This window comes from Myotis myotis, unplaced genomic scaffold (assembly GCF_014108235.1).
Source record: "Myotis myotis isolate mMyoMyo1 unplaced genomic scaffold, mMyoMyo1.p scaffold_m19_p_19, whole genome shotgun sequence".
Taxonomy (NCBI): Eukaryota; Metazoa; Chordata; class Mammalia; order Chiroptera; family Vespertilionidae; genus Myotis; species Myotis myotis.
In genome coordinates this window covers 6,567,632-6,582,713 of record NW_023416323.1, presented here as the reverse complement: position 1 = coordinate 6,582,713, position 15,082 = coordinate 6,567,632, and the positions used below count along the sequence as shown (strand labels likewise).

The window sequence follows — 15,082 nt, the reverse complement described above, 5'->3', positions numbered from 1 at the left end:
GTAAAATGATAGACACATACTTTTTAGGTGGGTGCAGGATAGTTAACAGTCAATGACTAACATAACAATAACAGTGAAGGAATTTATGGTCTCTGTCCTGGCACCCAGGTGCATTTGGTTGTGCCTTAAGGGGTCTGGAAAAAAAGGAGGGTACAAGTAAACTTGACATTTCTAATATGTTATCAAAGATGCAAAAAGACAATAGGCTCAGTTAAAATAAAGAGTGACTTTGTCAGGGAAGACACTGGTCTAGGACATGACTACCCACCATAAATGCTTTTAGTTAAAAGTTTTAATTTCAGACCATCCTTTGTAGTTACTTTATGTCTTTGAGTTTGCAAAACCTCCATGCAGGCCTTCCCTGAGCTTGTCAGGTTAGCATGTGACCTTTTTTTTTCATCCTTAATGTGTTTATAAGTGGGGTCATTTTTAGATCCCACTTGCTTCCATAGTGTGTGGTCTTGGGCAGATAACTAGGTCCTATCTAAGCCTCCGTTTCCCCATGTAGAAAATGATTCTGCCTACCCCAGGGGGCACTTGAGAGGAATGTCTGAGAAAACATGGTAAAGAGGTTATTAGAACAAAACCTGCCATGCGATTGATGAAGTGACGTCTTACTCATGTTTGAGCTGTGTGAAAATCAGTCAGTATCCTGACTCAGGAAACCCAAGTTCCTCCTGTTGTGCTGTCCTTTCTCTTGAGCCTACATAGTGGTGACCCCAGAACTCTAGCTTGTCTGATGGCATGGGCGTGTAGACAGTGGAGCTTACTAGTAATACTATGGCCTTCCTTCACCTTCCTCGTTTGGTATTCATGTCTTTTTACAACTGTAACAATGTATTATAAAATATTTCAAAAAGATATACCAGGAACACCTGTGTCACCACCACCCAGTTTAGGAAACAATATGTACCAAATAGCACCCACTTTAGCAGCACCCACAGTTCATTCCCTTCCATAGGTATCCACAACCCTTAATTGCATTTATCTTTTAATCCTCACCTGGGAATATTTTTCCATTGCTTTGCAGGGGGGGGAGCGGGGAGAAAGAACCATGTGAGAGACATGGCTTGGTTGCCTCCAGCATGCTCCGACCAGGGGTAGGGTGGGCGGGAGCGAACCCAGGTACTGAGAGTGGGCGCTTGGCCGGGAATGGAACCCGCCAACCTTTGGTGCCGTCTGATGCTCTGACCATTGAGCACATCGGCCAGGGCCCATTTGTCTTTTGACTTTGTACTTTTACCACCATAGTATTTACCCCTAAATGTTATATGGTCGTTTTGCATGTTTTTAAAGTTCACATAAGTACTACCAGACTTTTTCCCCTCAAACTAATTTGAAGGAGATCCATTGTGGCTACCTGTGGCCACTAATTCGTTGCTTTCGAACACTCCCGAGCCCGCCCTAAGCGGCCGCCTTCCTTTGGCAGGTTCCCGTGAAATGGGAGGAAGGGCGAGAAAGGGGGCTGAGAACAGGAGAGGAGACAGATGGCCTCCACGTTGAGGAAGCGAGTTTGTGAGGGCTGGCAGCCTCAGGGTTTCAGTATGGGCACAGCTTTGCCTCAGCAGGCCCTGTAGCTGGGGCGGTGGAGCGGGCTGCCTCTCCATCCCTGTGGGCGCGCGGGGGCGGCGGAAGGGCCGCTGCAGGCAAGCACGGCCGCAGCTACGCCCGAAGCCCTTTGTCTCTCTCGGGCTGCCGTCCACCCGCCCCGCCCCTGCGCCCCCATTGGCCGGAGCCCCGCCCGGGAAGGAGGGAAGAGGGGCGAGTGGGCGGAGGCCGCGTGACGTCAGCGCAAGATGGCGACCTCGGCGGCGCTCGCCCTGCGCTGGCGGAGCGGGCTCTCGCTCGGCGCGCGGGGCTTGTGCGCGAGGCTGGTGACGCCGCCCCCTCGGGCCTCGGACCAGGTGAGCCGGACGGTGGCGGGCTCCGGGTGCGAAGGCCCTTCCTGGAGTTCCGGGCGCACCGCCGCTGCAGGGTTCTGGGACGCGGCACCTCAGGGTGCTGAATGGAACGCCGCCCGTGTTTCGGCTTTTCCCAGCCTCCCGGGGTGACCAACACTTGCTCTCCAGGGGTGGGGTGGGCTCGGGCCTCCAGGACATTCTCTGGACTCCACTTCCTTTGGACACCACGTGGGTGCCGGGGAGGAGGGTCACCTGTTCCGCAACTCAGTGGCCGCTCAGGGAATAACTTGAGGGGAGGGGACCCGGGGCGCTGGACTCGCTGCCTGGCCTGGCGGTGTTTCCCCCGGTGGTGATAGCGGTGAAGTAGACGCTCGGGCTTTTGATTCGACCTGCGTCCATGTGACTGAGAAGCAGCCTCTCTGACCTTCAGGTCCATCACTTCCGTGCCCTGTTCCCCGATCCCCGACAAGCGACAGCGCCCCCACCCCCAGCTCCCCGTCCGGCTGCAACCTCTCCCCGCCAGAGCCTGAGCTCCAGGCGTCAGGATGCCTTAACTGCCCGTTCGATCCCCTGTGCCCTCCACTGCTTTGCTCCCGGCCTCCCAGTGTCCAGCCAGGCTCCTGACCTCACTCCCCTGCCCTGCTTTTCTGGGCTCCAGGTTCTCCCGGCCTTTGCCTGCAGTGTCTGGGCACCAGGCCTGTCAGCTCTTGAATCTCGGTCAGCATTTCCTGACTCCTCCGAGAGCCCAAACCCCTGGCTGCCCCTCCAGGGACACAGCCCCCGAGGCTCTGTGGGTGTCTGCCTCCTGGCTCCGGGCCTTGATTCTCACCTGACCAGGGTGCCCGAACCATCCTGACATCTCTCTCTCTCATTTGGCTAACCACCCCTTTCTCATTGTAGGCCAAGGGGATTGGGAGCCGCCCGAGCACTAAGGCCCAGGCGCAGGGGTCCCAGCAGCAGCAGGGCGCGGAGGGTCCCAGCTATGCCAAAAAAGTCGCACTCTGGCTTGCTGGGCTGCTTGGGGCTGGTGGAACCGTGAGTGTCGTCTATATCTTCGGTGAGGGACATACTCCTGTCCTGCAGTTTTGTTCTGTTGCCTCTTTATTCTCCTGCAGAAGCTTCCCCTCTTTACCCTCAGGGCTTCACCCATCATCATCCCATGGCTCCTCCTACAGTAGGACAGTCAGCCAGAACAGCAGTGGCCAACCGGTGGACCGCCCACCACTGGTGGTCCCTGAGGTCCGAAAGGTTGGCGACCGCTGAACTAGAACATCTACCTTGGAAAGTGGGAAATCTCCTTCTGCTCTCTTCTATCCCCTGTGCTCAAGGTTCCACTGTTTTTAGTTGGTTTTTGTACTAGTCTACAGGGAAGAAGTCGGAAGAGGGGAAAATGGGGAAGGATAGGCCTGCATCAGCCTCCTAAATTGCCTCCTCTGCACCCAAAACTCCAGCCCTCCACTAGTCCCTTTATCACTCAGACCCAGGAGATGTGGCCCCATTCCCTCGTTTCTCAGAGACCCGGCATCCTGGCTATCAGCCCCCTCCTCTCTCAGTCTTAGGAGACCATGTTTCAAGCCCTCTTCCCGTACACCCAAGAATCCAGGCCCCCTGCTTTTTTTCTCCCTCAAGACCCAAGAGATGGGGGTCCCAATTCCTCTGGTTCATCTCTGTCTTCCTTGCAGGAAACAACTCTGTGGATGAAACTGGTGCCAAGGTAAGGGGGAAAGACACCCAGAGGCCTTGCCAGGGGTCTCATCCTGTGGATGCCCCCCCCCCCCCCAACCGCCCCCCTTGGTTGTTTTAGGCTCATTTCTGGTCTGGGGTGAGTCTCTCCTTCCCCAGGCACTTTTGCCTACTCCTTCCAGGGCCCTGGAGATTCCTTTTCTGGGTGTGGTGGGGTTTTGCCTCTGCTATCTCAAACTCTCTGTTTTTCTCTCTACCTCATAGATTCCCGATGAATTCGACAATGGTGAGTAAACAATCATAAAATACGTGGTCCCCTGAACCTCCCTACTCTGCCATTTGTAGGGATGTTGCCCTGCCCATATGGTGCCCCTCCTCCTTCTACTGGGGGTAGGGGAGTCAGTAGCTGGATGGCTTTTGGGGGAAGGACATTACAAAGCCCCAGTCCCCTTCTCTGGCCCCTCAGCCCAGGAGCAGATGGTCAGGGACAGATGGGGGGAGGGGAGTCTGGGGTGGGAGTGCGTTGGGGGAAGGTTCTGTCTATTGCCAGACACACATGGCTTTCTGTGTCTTAGATCTGAACATATGCAGCCTCTAAGTCCCTCCACTTTATAACAGCCTCTTCTCCCCCCTCCCCGCCCCCAAGCCTCTACCTCATGGAGCTCCTCATTTCCAAAACAATGCCTCCTTCCTCCCTCCCCCTTTTAGTTAGCTTTTGGTGGGGAGTTTCTGACAGATTGGACAGTAGAGAGTAGTTGTCAGGTTTTTTTTTTTTTTTTTTAAAGAATATATCATATTTATGGTTTTATTTTTTTTTCTGTTTCTTTTTTTAACATATTTTTTATTGATTTCAGAGAGGAAGGGAGAGAGAGAGATAGAAACATCAATGATGTGAGAGAATGATGGATTGGCTGCTTGCTGCACGCCCCCTACTGGGGATCGAGCCCACAACCCGGGCATGTGCCCTGACCGGGAATTGAACCCAGGGCCGTTGAGTCCACAGGTGGACGCTCTATCTACTTAGCCAAACTGACTAGGGCAGTTGTCAGTTTTGTCACACCTGGCCCTTCCCAGGAGAAAAGTAAAGTTGGTAGGTGCAGAAAGTTACCTGTTTGTGCTGGGGAAGTTTGCACACTTGCATGTTGATACATTGTTTATTTTAAACTGGGCAGGTGGATAAATATGTTTTAACTGGGTAGAAACAGAATCATACTGGTTTAAACAAATCAGTATACTGATTTTCACTGGTTAGGTAAACAAGCAGATTTAAAATATTTGGTTACCCCTGGCCAGTGTTGCTCAGTGATTGAGTGTCAACCTATGAACCTGGGGTCAAGGTTCAGTTCCCAGTCGGGGCACATGCCCAGGTTGTGGGCTCTATCCCCAGGGTGGGCCATACAGGAGGAAGCCGCTCAATGATTCTCTCTGATCATTGATGTTTCTCTCTCTCTCTTCCTCTCTGAAGTCAATAAAAATATATTTAAAAAAATAAAATTTGTATTTACAATTGGTTCCAATGTTTTGGTTTTTAAAACTAAAATTATTGCTTTGAAGTAGGCAGTTATGTAAGTTTGTACTTTTAATTGGATTCAGTAAATTCACTTAAACCAGGATTTTTCATTCTTGGCCCTATTGACATTTTTTTTTTTTAAAATATATTTTATTGATTTTTTACAGAGAGGAAGGGAGAGAGATAGCTGCCAGAAACATCGACGAGAGAGAAACATCGATCAGCCGCCTCCTGCACACCCCCCACGGGGGATGTGCCCACAACCCAGGCACATGCCCCTGACCGGAATCGAACTGGGGACCTCCCAGTCCACAGGCCGAAGCTCTATCCACTGAGCCAAACCGGTTTCAGCCCTATTGATATTTTGGATTAGATAATTCTTTGTTGTGGGGGAGTGTCCTGTGCATTGTAGGCTGTGTAGCAGCTTCTTGGGCCTCAACATACTCAGCCGTGGGCAAACTACGGCCCACGGGCTGGATCCGGCCCGTTTTAAATGAATAAAACTAAAAAAAAAAAAGACTGTACCCTTTTATGTAATGATGTTTACTTTGAATTTATATTAGTTCACACAAACACTCCATCCGTGCTTTTGTTCCGGCCCTCCCGTCCAGTTTAAGAACCCATTGTGGCCCTCGAGTCAAAAAGTTTGCCCACCCCTGTACTAGATGCTAGTATCCTGACAATCAGAAATATTTCCATACATTGCCAAATTTCCTGGGTAGAGGGGTAGACAAAATTGCTCCTAGTTGAGAACCACTGGTTTAAAGTACACAAATGTGTGTATATGCCATCATTAAAAAAAAAGTTTTTATTAATTTCAGAGAGGAAGAGGGATAGAAACACCAACAATGAGAGAGAATCATCAATTGGCTGGCTCCTGCATGCCCTACACTGGGGATCGAGCCTGCAGCCCGGGCATGTGACCCAACTGGTAATCAAACTGTGACCTGATTCATGGGTCAACCACTGGGCAACACCTGCCGGACTGTCTATCCATCATTTTTTAACTAGACTCAGCATACTGACTTAAAGCAGGCAGATCTGGAAGCCTAGTGTTTCCAAATGAAGTAACTATAGTGGCATCATGTCAGCAGAGTTATAGGTGGGCTTCAAGTGGGCAGATGTATAAATATTCTATTTTATACCTGGGGTGGTGTGTAGATAGAAGTATTTAAGTTAAAATTGGGCAGGTGAATAAATATATTTGTTCCTGTCTGGTTGTATCATTGCCTACTACCTTTGGACTTAGAAATGAGCTGGTTCAAAACAGATAGACCTGTTTGTATCTGGTACGTAAGTAAAGCCATGGTTTGTCCAGAGATTGAACAGTGGCTTATCTTGGAATCCCTTTGTGCCCCGGTGTTCTAGATCCAATTCTGGTACAGCAGTTGCGCCGGACATACAAATATTTCAAAGATTATAGACAGGTGAGCAAGAGCCCTGGGCCCAGTCCCTATCCCTCCATTCCCCAGCCCCCTGCTCCTTGTCTGAATGCCCCCATTCTGTCCCTGTACCACAGATGATCATCGAGCCCACTAGCCCCTGCCTTCTCCCAGACCCTCTGCGAGAGCCGTACTATCAGCCGCCCTACACGCTGGTTTTGGAGCTCACTGGCGTCCTCTTGCACCCTGAGTGGTCGGTGTGTCCTGGGGAAGGCAGCAGGTTGGGGACACTGGATAGACGTGGGTGGCCAGATCCTGATGATGTGGTTAGGAGCATAGACTGGAGCTAGTCTGGATTCAGCCCAGGCTCCACTGTGTGATCTTGGAAGGAGGTGTCACTCTATCTAATTGCCTCTATCCTCAATGTGATGCTCCCCACCATGAACCCCTCAAGAGCCATAAGGACAGGGGAAGAGCAGGCTGGTTCTGGGAATCCCTCAGGCTGGGTCTTTGTTCTTTTGGGGACCTCTGGGTCTCAGTGCTTTACTCTTCTCACTGTCTCCCCAGCTGGCCACTGGCTGGAGGTTTAAGAAGCGTCCAGGCATAGAGACCTTATTCCAGCAGCTTGCCCCTTTATATGAAATCGTCATCTTTACATCAGAGACTGGCATGGTGAGGCCCTGGAGGAAGGGAGGGATGGTCGTGTGGGAGGTATGAGAGCTGCAGGGCCAGGGCTCAGCCTGACTTCGTTCCTCCTCCATTGTACTCCAGACTGCATTTCCACTCATCGACAGTGTGGACCCCCACGGCTTCATCTCCTACCGCCTCTTCCGGGATGCTACACGATACATGGATGGGCACCATGTTAAGGTGCCATATCGGGGCCATAGGTGTATCTCTGGGAATGGGGGTGGGGAGTTGGCACTTCCTGAGGGAAAGAGGACCCAGCTCTGACCCTAGTGTCAGTCCTGCTTCTGGGTCTGCTCCAGGTCTGATCCTGTCCCCAGCCTAGACTGGGCCTCTGGGCCCTCTCCCTTCCCCAGAATCTGGCAATGGAAGTGGGGGGGAAAGGAGGCTGTTTTTATTTCTCTGTGTCTGGAACTGAGTGTCTCTGGGATTGTGTAATTATAGTATCTTATCTGAGATCCTGTTGGGGTTTGTTTGACCTGGGTCTGTTGCTGTCACCAGCAACATACCCATGGAAACAGGAGTTCGTGGGTCTCTATGAGTCTAGGTCCAAGTTCCCATATGTTTAGGTGTCTGTTGGCTTTCTCACTGTATGTTGGTGGATCTACGTAGTTCTTCAAGGTTCAGAAGGATGTGAACTCTGATTGAGGGTTTGAAGGGCCTGTGTCTGGGTGCCTGTCTTTGAGTGAGTCCCAGTGTGGCTATAGATCTGTCTGCACTTCTTTTTTTGTTGCTGTTAATCCTCACCTAATTGATTTTTAGAGAGTGGAAGGAATGGGGAAAGGCAGGGAGAGAGACACATCAATTGGTTGCCTCCTGCACAGGCCCTGACCAGGGCAAGGGATGGAGCCTGCAATCGAGGTACGTGTCCTTGACTGGAATTAAACCCGGGACTCTTCAGTCCGCAGGCTTACGCTCTACCCACTGAGCCAAACCGGCTAGGGCGATCTGTACTTCTTAATCTGGGCGAGAGGTTCACAAACTTTCAACATGTCACAGTCACTTGGGGCAGTGGTTGAACACACAAGTGCTTGGCTTCCTCCCAAATCAACCTGTCTGTGTACCAGGCCCTGGGTCCAGGAATCTGTGTGACTAGCTCCCTGGGGAATTTGATGCTATCATCCCAGCTTGGTCTTTGGGAGGCTCCATCATGATGATCCTGATGTGCAATGGTGTGTGTGTGTCTGTGTCTGTGTCTGTCTCTTTCTTTGTGGGTTCTTGGAAAGGGAAGGGGCATAGGCTTTAACTAACTTACTCCCCACTCCTAGGACATTTCCTGTCTGAATCGGGACCCAGCCCGTGTGGTGGTTGTGGACTGCAAGAAGGAAGCCTTCCGCCTACAGCCCTACAATGGTGTCGCGCTGCGGCCCTGGGACGGCAACTCTGATGACCGGGTCTTGTTGGACCTGTCTGCCTTCCTCAAGAGTGAGGCTGACCCCTGACCTGACTTCTGACCCCAGAGCCTTTGATCCTCAAGAGGAATGATAGTCACTTGATTTTGACTTGTTTTTCATGTAAAACTGGGTACTTGAGATGTGGAAGGTCCACGAGCATCTTGCAGTCTTTAGAAGCTTAGAACGTTTGGGGTGCTCTTCAGGAATATTTAGGGGAGTCCTTTTAAATTGTTGAGAAGTATTCCATGTAGTACTGATCCCCTAGTATTTCACCTTTATCCTTGTGGGCCTGCCTGCCTCTGGCCTTCAGCCTGGCTGACTCCTGCCTGCTGTGTCCCCAGCTATTGCATTGAATGGTGTGGAGGATGTCCGGACCGTGCTGGAACACTACGCCTTGGAGGATGACCCGCTGGAGGCTTTCAAACAGCGGCAAAGCCGGCTAGAGCAGGTGGGTGCTCAGGTCCCAGGTGGGGGACATGGCAGCTCCTGAAGGTGGAGCCCTGGAGCAGCCTGGCTCTGCTCTGGGCTTTGTGACCCTGAGCAGATGCCTTCTCTTCCATACCACCTGCCCTGTAGGGCTCTTGTAATGACAGGCAAATTGATTCTGCACCTGCTCTGAGAAAAGGAGGCAGGAAACACCAAGCATTTGTGATAGATTTGGGAGAGGAGTTATCCTTGGTGGTCTTGAACTGCTCTGGGGGCCCCAGTGTTTTGTGGACCATGGGTTGGATCAGGTCTGGAAAGGGATCCATGAACATTTGGCCCCAGGGTTCAGGGATTGAGTTCGGGTGGTCTGTTGTGATCCTGGTGACTTGGAAGTAGGACTGAGTATGGATTGTCCTAGCCGGTCTGGCTCAGTGGATAGAGTGTCGACGTGCGGACTGAAGGGTCCTGGGTTCAATCCCTCTCAAGGGCACATGACCAGGTTGCAGGCTCAATCCCCAGTAGGGGGTGTGCAGGAGGCAGCCGATCAATGATTCTCTGTCATCATTGATGTTTCTTTTCTTTCTTTTTTTTAAAAAATATATTTTAATGATTTTTTACAGAGAGGAAGGGAGAGGTATAGAGAGTTAGAAACATCGACGAGAGAGAAACATTGATCAGCTGCCTCCTGCACACTCCCTGCTGGGTATGTGCCTGCAATGAAGGTACATGCCCTTGACTGGAATCGAACCTGGGACCCTTGAGTCCGCAGGCCGACGCTCTATCCACTGAGCCAAACCAGTTAGGGCAGTGGTCGGCAAACTCCTTAGTCAGCAGAGCCAAATATCAACAGTACAATGATTGAAATTTCTTTTGAGAGCCAAATTTTTTAAACTTAAACTATATAGGTAAGGTACATTGTTACTAACTTAATTAGGGTACTCCTAAGCTGGCCTTTGCTAAAAACATCCTCAACCTGATTGAGGTACATTTGCTGAGGTCAACCCCTTCCAACTCTGCCATCTACACTCGTCTTGTATACTTGTTTAATCTATCTCTTTCCGTTCATCCTCTCTATATGTCCACCCCCCACTTCTAACGCCACTTCTTCAAAATAGACTCACCCAGGCCGAAAACCGACTTCTGCGCATGGGCCACAAAGTTTCAGTCGCACTGGACGTGCGCTCCCTCACGTGGTATTTTGTGGAAGAGCCACACTCAAGGGGCCAAAGAGGCGCATGTGGCTCACGAGCTGCGGTTTGCCGACCACTGGGTTAGGGCATCATTGATGTTTCTCTCTCTCTCTCCCCCTCTCCCTTCCTCTCTGAAATCAATAAAAAATATTTTTAGAAAAAGTATAGATTGAGTCTGGGAAAGAGATTCCCTGGGGTCTAGACTGAGGTTGACTAGATTCTGTATTGGGTCCTTGGAGTAGGACCAGAATTCCTGGGAGATTTGAGCCTGGGATCCCCCACCATCCACACAGAGGTCATAGGGCTCCAGGCTGGGCACTGGGAGACCAGGGAACAGAACAGTGCAGCCTGGTAAAGGGTTTCGAGTCTTGCCAGCATCCGTGCAGGGGTAAATAGCTTCCGGGTTGAGGAGAGGGGCCCCCAGGGAGCTGGGGAAGGTGATCATGAGGATATTGGAATTTGAATCTGGGCTCCTGTGACTCACAGCTGGCTCATGCCAGTGTCTGGTCTAGGTTCTTGGGGTCGGGACTGTTTTTTAGGAGGGTTGGGAGAAGGGTCTGGACTGGGCAGAGGTTTATAAAAGTGGCTTCTGGGCTGAGAGCTGGGGACCTGGGAGTCTGGGAGGAGACTGCTCACCTGCTGACCCTCACCCTCCTCTGCCCTCCCCAGGAAGAGCAGCAGCGCCTGGCTGAGCTCGCCAGATCCAGCAAGCAGACCCTCTTCTTCAGCTCTCTCACCAGCCGCCTGTGGCCTCGCTCCAAACAGCCCTGACCTCTGGGCCTCCTCAAACTTAGTGCCTGGGTCCTAAACCCCAGGCTGCAGTGCTCCCAGACCACGGCTTGGGCAGCCACATGTCCAATAAAGTCCATCCCAGACGCCATACTCCTGTGTCCAGAGAGTCTCCAGATGGGGGCATCAGGGTGAGATCTGAGTGGCTGATTAGCTGCCAAGTACAGAGTGGGTGCTTTGGTGGATCAGGGCTGGTTTTTAACCCGGCCTGGTAATCTGAAAACCTGGGTCCCTACTCTGGCTGAGTCTTCCTGTGTCCTGTGTGATCTGCAAAAAGTGTAGCTCCCTTCTGGCTGCAGATTCCCCATCTGGAAAAGAAAAGAGTACTTCCTTGGGGGTTTAAAGACAGGTAGCTGCTAGGCTGCTGTATAAATATGTGAAGCGTGGGCTCAGTGGACTCTGGTGGAGAGAGATCGCCCGATCTCAAGAGGGCAGCTGCTGCTCAGCTCTGCCAGCTATGGCCCCATGGAAAGGTGGGTATAGAGTTGCTTGATCTTCCGATTTTTTTAAAATATGTATTCTTACTGATTTCAGAGAGGAAGGAAGAGGGAGGGAGAGAGAGAAATGTCAATGATGAGAGAGAATCATTGATTGGCTGCCTCCCGCAGGCCCTGACTGGGAATTGAACCATGACCTTCTGGTTCATAGGTCAACACCCAACCACTGAACCATGCTGTCCGGGCTGATCTTCTGATTTTTAATGGAAGCCAGAAATTGGAATTTTTATATTAATAATAAGCCTCCCAATATTTAAATGTTGGCTTCTAATCAAAACAGGCAGACTGTGTAGCAGCACTCTCAGTGGAACTTTCTATGCTGTTTATACTGTTGAGTATCTGCACTGTCCAGTGGCCATGGGCTATTGAGTACTTGAACTAGTACTTGTGACTAGGGTACCTGAGGAATGGAATTTGTAAGTTTGTATTATTTTAATTAATTTAAATAGCTACATGTGTCTCCTGGGCCCTGAATTGGACAGCATTTATTATTTAAGAGTATGAATTCCAGCCTGTCGGAGTTGAAATCCCTTTCAATCCCAGGTTTCGGCACCAAAAAAACAAACAAAAAAATCCCAACTCTACCACTTCCTATGTGATGTTGAGCAAGTTACTTCATTCTCAGTGCCTCAGTTTCCACATTTATAAAAGAATAATAATGGTACCTACCCCACAGTAGGTTTGAGGGCTGAATTAGGCACTCTGTGTAGGCACTCAAATAGTAGTTGTGAATTTTGGGCAAGGCACTGTTCTGCCTCAGTTTCCTCATCTGTAAAATGGAGTTAACGATAGGACCTATCTTACTAGAGTGGTTATGTGGGTTAATGGGACAATTCCTATTCAAACTATATGTATACTCACATGGGGCTTGTTACCAGGCCATACTGGTTATTCACAGATTGAAATAACCTGTACGTTTTGGCAGCCTCTCCAGCCGGCATTTAGTGCTAGTACCAGTTAAATGTTTTAAAAAGACCTTCTCTGGTGGTGTTTATAGTAATTAAAATGTATTTGAAACTGTGTGGGCCAGGTTGAACTTCTGAACCCTCGATTTTTAAAGAAGCACACAGATGTCTACTAAGAATTAAGATATGTACCCCACAACCCTAAGTGTACTGTCTATAATGCAGGGAATGGTTTCTTGGTATCCCTAGGACCTCTGCGGGATTGAGGGAGGGGCTGCAGGGTTTTTTTGCACATATCTTTGAGAATTGGAGACTGTCTTAACCAAAAGCAAAGGTGGAGACTGAGGCTTATGTGTTTGGGCAATGTGACCCTGGAGAGTGAGTGGAGGACAGAGGAAGAGCCACCACAAGTGTGTGTTTGCCTACCACATGGGTGACACAGTCCCACAGAACCTGAGGAGCCTTTTGAAATGTAACTCAGATCTGTCTACCCACATGGAATGAAAGAAGGAAGTGTGTTTGCCAATTGGCCCCTGTCTGCCAGTGGTCGAGTAGCCTCTGGGGATTAAGGCTCTGGCACTGGCTGGCGCATGCTTCAGTGCCCAGTGGACCCCCTAGGCCTCTCCCCAATCTTGGTGCTGGCTGGGGTATGGTTCTGTCTGTGAGGCCACACCTGCTCAAGGCTGGAGGGCAAGAGGGGAGGAGAGGTGTAGACTTAGGCACAGGTGGCTTCTGAGACTGCTTACGTTACATGGCCTAGGACAGTGATGGTGAACCTATGACACGTGTCAGAGGTGACACGCGAACTCATTCTTTTGGTTGATTTTTCTTTGTTAAATGGCATCTAAATATATAAAATAAATATCAAAAATATAAGTCTTTGTTTTAGTATGGTTGCAAATATCAAAACATTTCTTTATGTGACACGGCACCAGAGTTAAGTTAGGGTTTTTCAAAATGCTGACACGCCGAGCTCAAAAGGTTTGCCATCACTGGCCTAGGATGTTTTCCTTAAATGCTCTAGGGCTGCATCATGGCACATCTGAAGGGCAGGATTGGGTTAGTGTTAAGGCATAACCCCAACAGGGTCTGAATTCCCATGTCATACCATTCACAAGCCTATGATCCTGGACAAGGTCTCAGGCTTCTCACTTGCCTCGTAAGAGGTTAATAACGCCTCCATCATTCATTCATTCACTGTTTCCTAAGCACCAACTGCCAGACCTCGTTCCAGAAGCTAGAGCGCATCAGTGAACAAATTAAATTCTGACCTGGTGGAACTGATAATCTCATGGAGAAGACAGACAATGGTTAGATATTTCTTGGGGTAATAAATGGATTAAGAAAAACAGCCCTGGCTGGTGTGGCTCAGTTGGTTGGGTATCGTTCCATGCACGGAAGGGTTGCTGGTTCAATTCCCCATTAGGGCCTGGGTTGCAGGCTCAATCTCTGGTGGTGGTGGGGGCATGCAGGAGACAGCCGATCAATGTTTCTCTCCCTTCATCTCTAAAAATTAAATGATTCTTAAAAGAAAAGAAAAACTATGGTGAGAAGGAATGTTTTGGGGTCTTGGGCTGCTTTTTTACATGGGCTAGAATAGTCTTGGAAGGACTTGGGATAGTGTATTTGAGCTGAGACCAAAATGAGGAAAGCCATGGAGATACCCTGAGTGTGCCATGCATGGCCACCTTATGGTCTTTGCACTTGTTGTTCTGCCATGAATGTTTCTTCCCCCAGATTAGTGGTCGGCAAACTGGCTCGCAAGTCATATGCGGCTCTTTGGCCCCTTGAGTTGTGGCTCTTCCACAAAATACTGACTTCTGCGCATGGGCCACGAAGTTTCAATCGCACTGTACATGCACACCCGCACATGGTATTTCATGGAAGAGTCACACTCAAGGGGCCAAAGAGCCACGTGTGGCTTGCGAGCCACAGTTTGCCAACCACTGCCCCAGATCCATATGGCTTACTCCCCTCCTTTAGATCTTTGCTCACATGTCACCTCAGCATGACATTCTGTGGGCACTTAAGGAAAAGTCTTGAATAGCCAAAAAGACACTTAGAAATCCCTTAAAGTACTTCACACAGACGTGAGAGGATTCATGTGCAACACTGTCATGCCTGGCACAGACCTCAATAAAGGCTGGCTATTTTTACATGTTTAAAATTTTGGAGAAATCAGACCTGGAATCTGTTACCCTCCCAAGTTATTATCCAGGGCAGGAATTTGCCTTCTCTCACTGCTGGTTCTAATGGTTGTCCAAATTCCATTTGATGAGAAGCTCCCTCCACCTACCCCAGTACAGGGCCCAATTTGCTTCCCAGTAATTGGTCCATGAGGCCTGGCACTACACGGGCCACAGAACCTGTTTGAGTAGTGGGGATGTGGAAAGGAGGGCCTCAAATGTTAATCTTGAAGTATTTTAAAGGCACTGGGGAACCATGGCAGATTCTACACAGGAGAGTGACGGTGTGTGCTGAGAGACCCCAGAGGTCAGGATGGGATAGAGCAGCACTTCTCAACCTGTGGGTCGCGACCCCTTTGGGGGTCGAACGACCCTTTCACAGGCATCGCCTAAGACCATCAGAAAACACATATATAATTACATATTGTTTTTGTGATTAATCACTATGCTTTAATTATGTTCAGTTTGTAACAATGAAAATATCAGATATTTACGATTCATAACAGTAGCAAAATTACAGTTATGAAGTAGC

The 15,082-nt window shown here is 49.8% G+C and overlaps 1 protein-coding gene across 3 annotated transcripts; it reads left to right on the top strand.

The window, feature by feature from the left end:
• Nucleotides 1-1,758: 1,758 nt before the first annotated feature.
• TIMM50 (translocase of inner mitochondrial membrane 50) lies at nt 1,759-11,055 on the top strand. Of its 3 annotated transcripts, XM_036346220.1 has the most exons (11): nt 1,759-1,904; nt 2,802-2,958; nt 3,584-3,615; nt 3,849-3,870; nt 6,463-6,521; nt 6,614-6,733; nt 7,044-7,148; nt 7,248-7,346; nt 8,432-8,588; nt 8,899-9,005; nt 10,843-11,055. In XM_036346220.1, the coding sequence occupies exons 1-11, from the start codon at nt 1,797-1,799 to the stop codon at nt 10,942-10,944; spliced, it is 1,068 nt and encodes a 355-aa protein (XP_036202113.1). In that variant the 5' UTR covers nt 1,759-1,796; the 3' UTR covers nt 10,945-11,055. The 3 variants fall into 3 exon arrangements, with proteins under 3 accessions (XP_036202113.1, XP_036202114.1, XP_036202115.1); XM_036346221.1 differs by lacking the exon at nt 6,614-6,733; XM_036346222.1 differs by lacking the exons at nt 6,463-6,521; nt 6,614-6,733 and having other exon boundaries at nt 2,802-2,936.
• Nucleotides 11,056-15,082: the final 4,027 nt, after the last annotated feature.

What these genes read in the sequence shown, in the direction of transcription:
- TIMM50 (XM_036346220.1), top strand. Translation starts at nt 1,797, where the DNA reads ATGGCGACCTCGGCGGCGCTCGCCCTGCGCTGGCGGAGCGGGCTCTCG. An exon ending in CCTGTCTGCCTTCCTCAAGA is followed by an intron (nt 8,589 to 8,898) that starts GTGAGGCTGACC and finishes CTGTGTCCCCAG; the next exon opens with CTATTGCATTGAATGGTGTG. An exon ending in GGCAAAGCCGGCTAGAGCAG is followed by an intron (nt 9,006 to 10,842) that starts GTGGGTGCTCAG and finishes TGCCCTCCCCAG; the next exon opens with GAAGAGCAGCAGCGCCTGGC.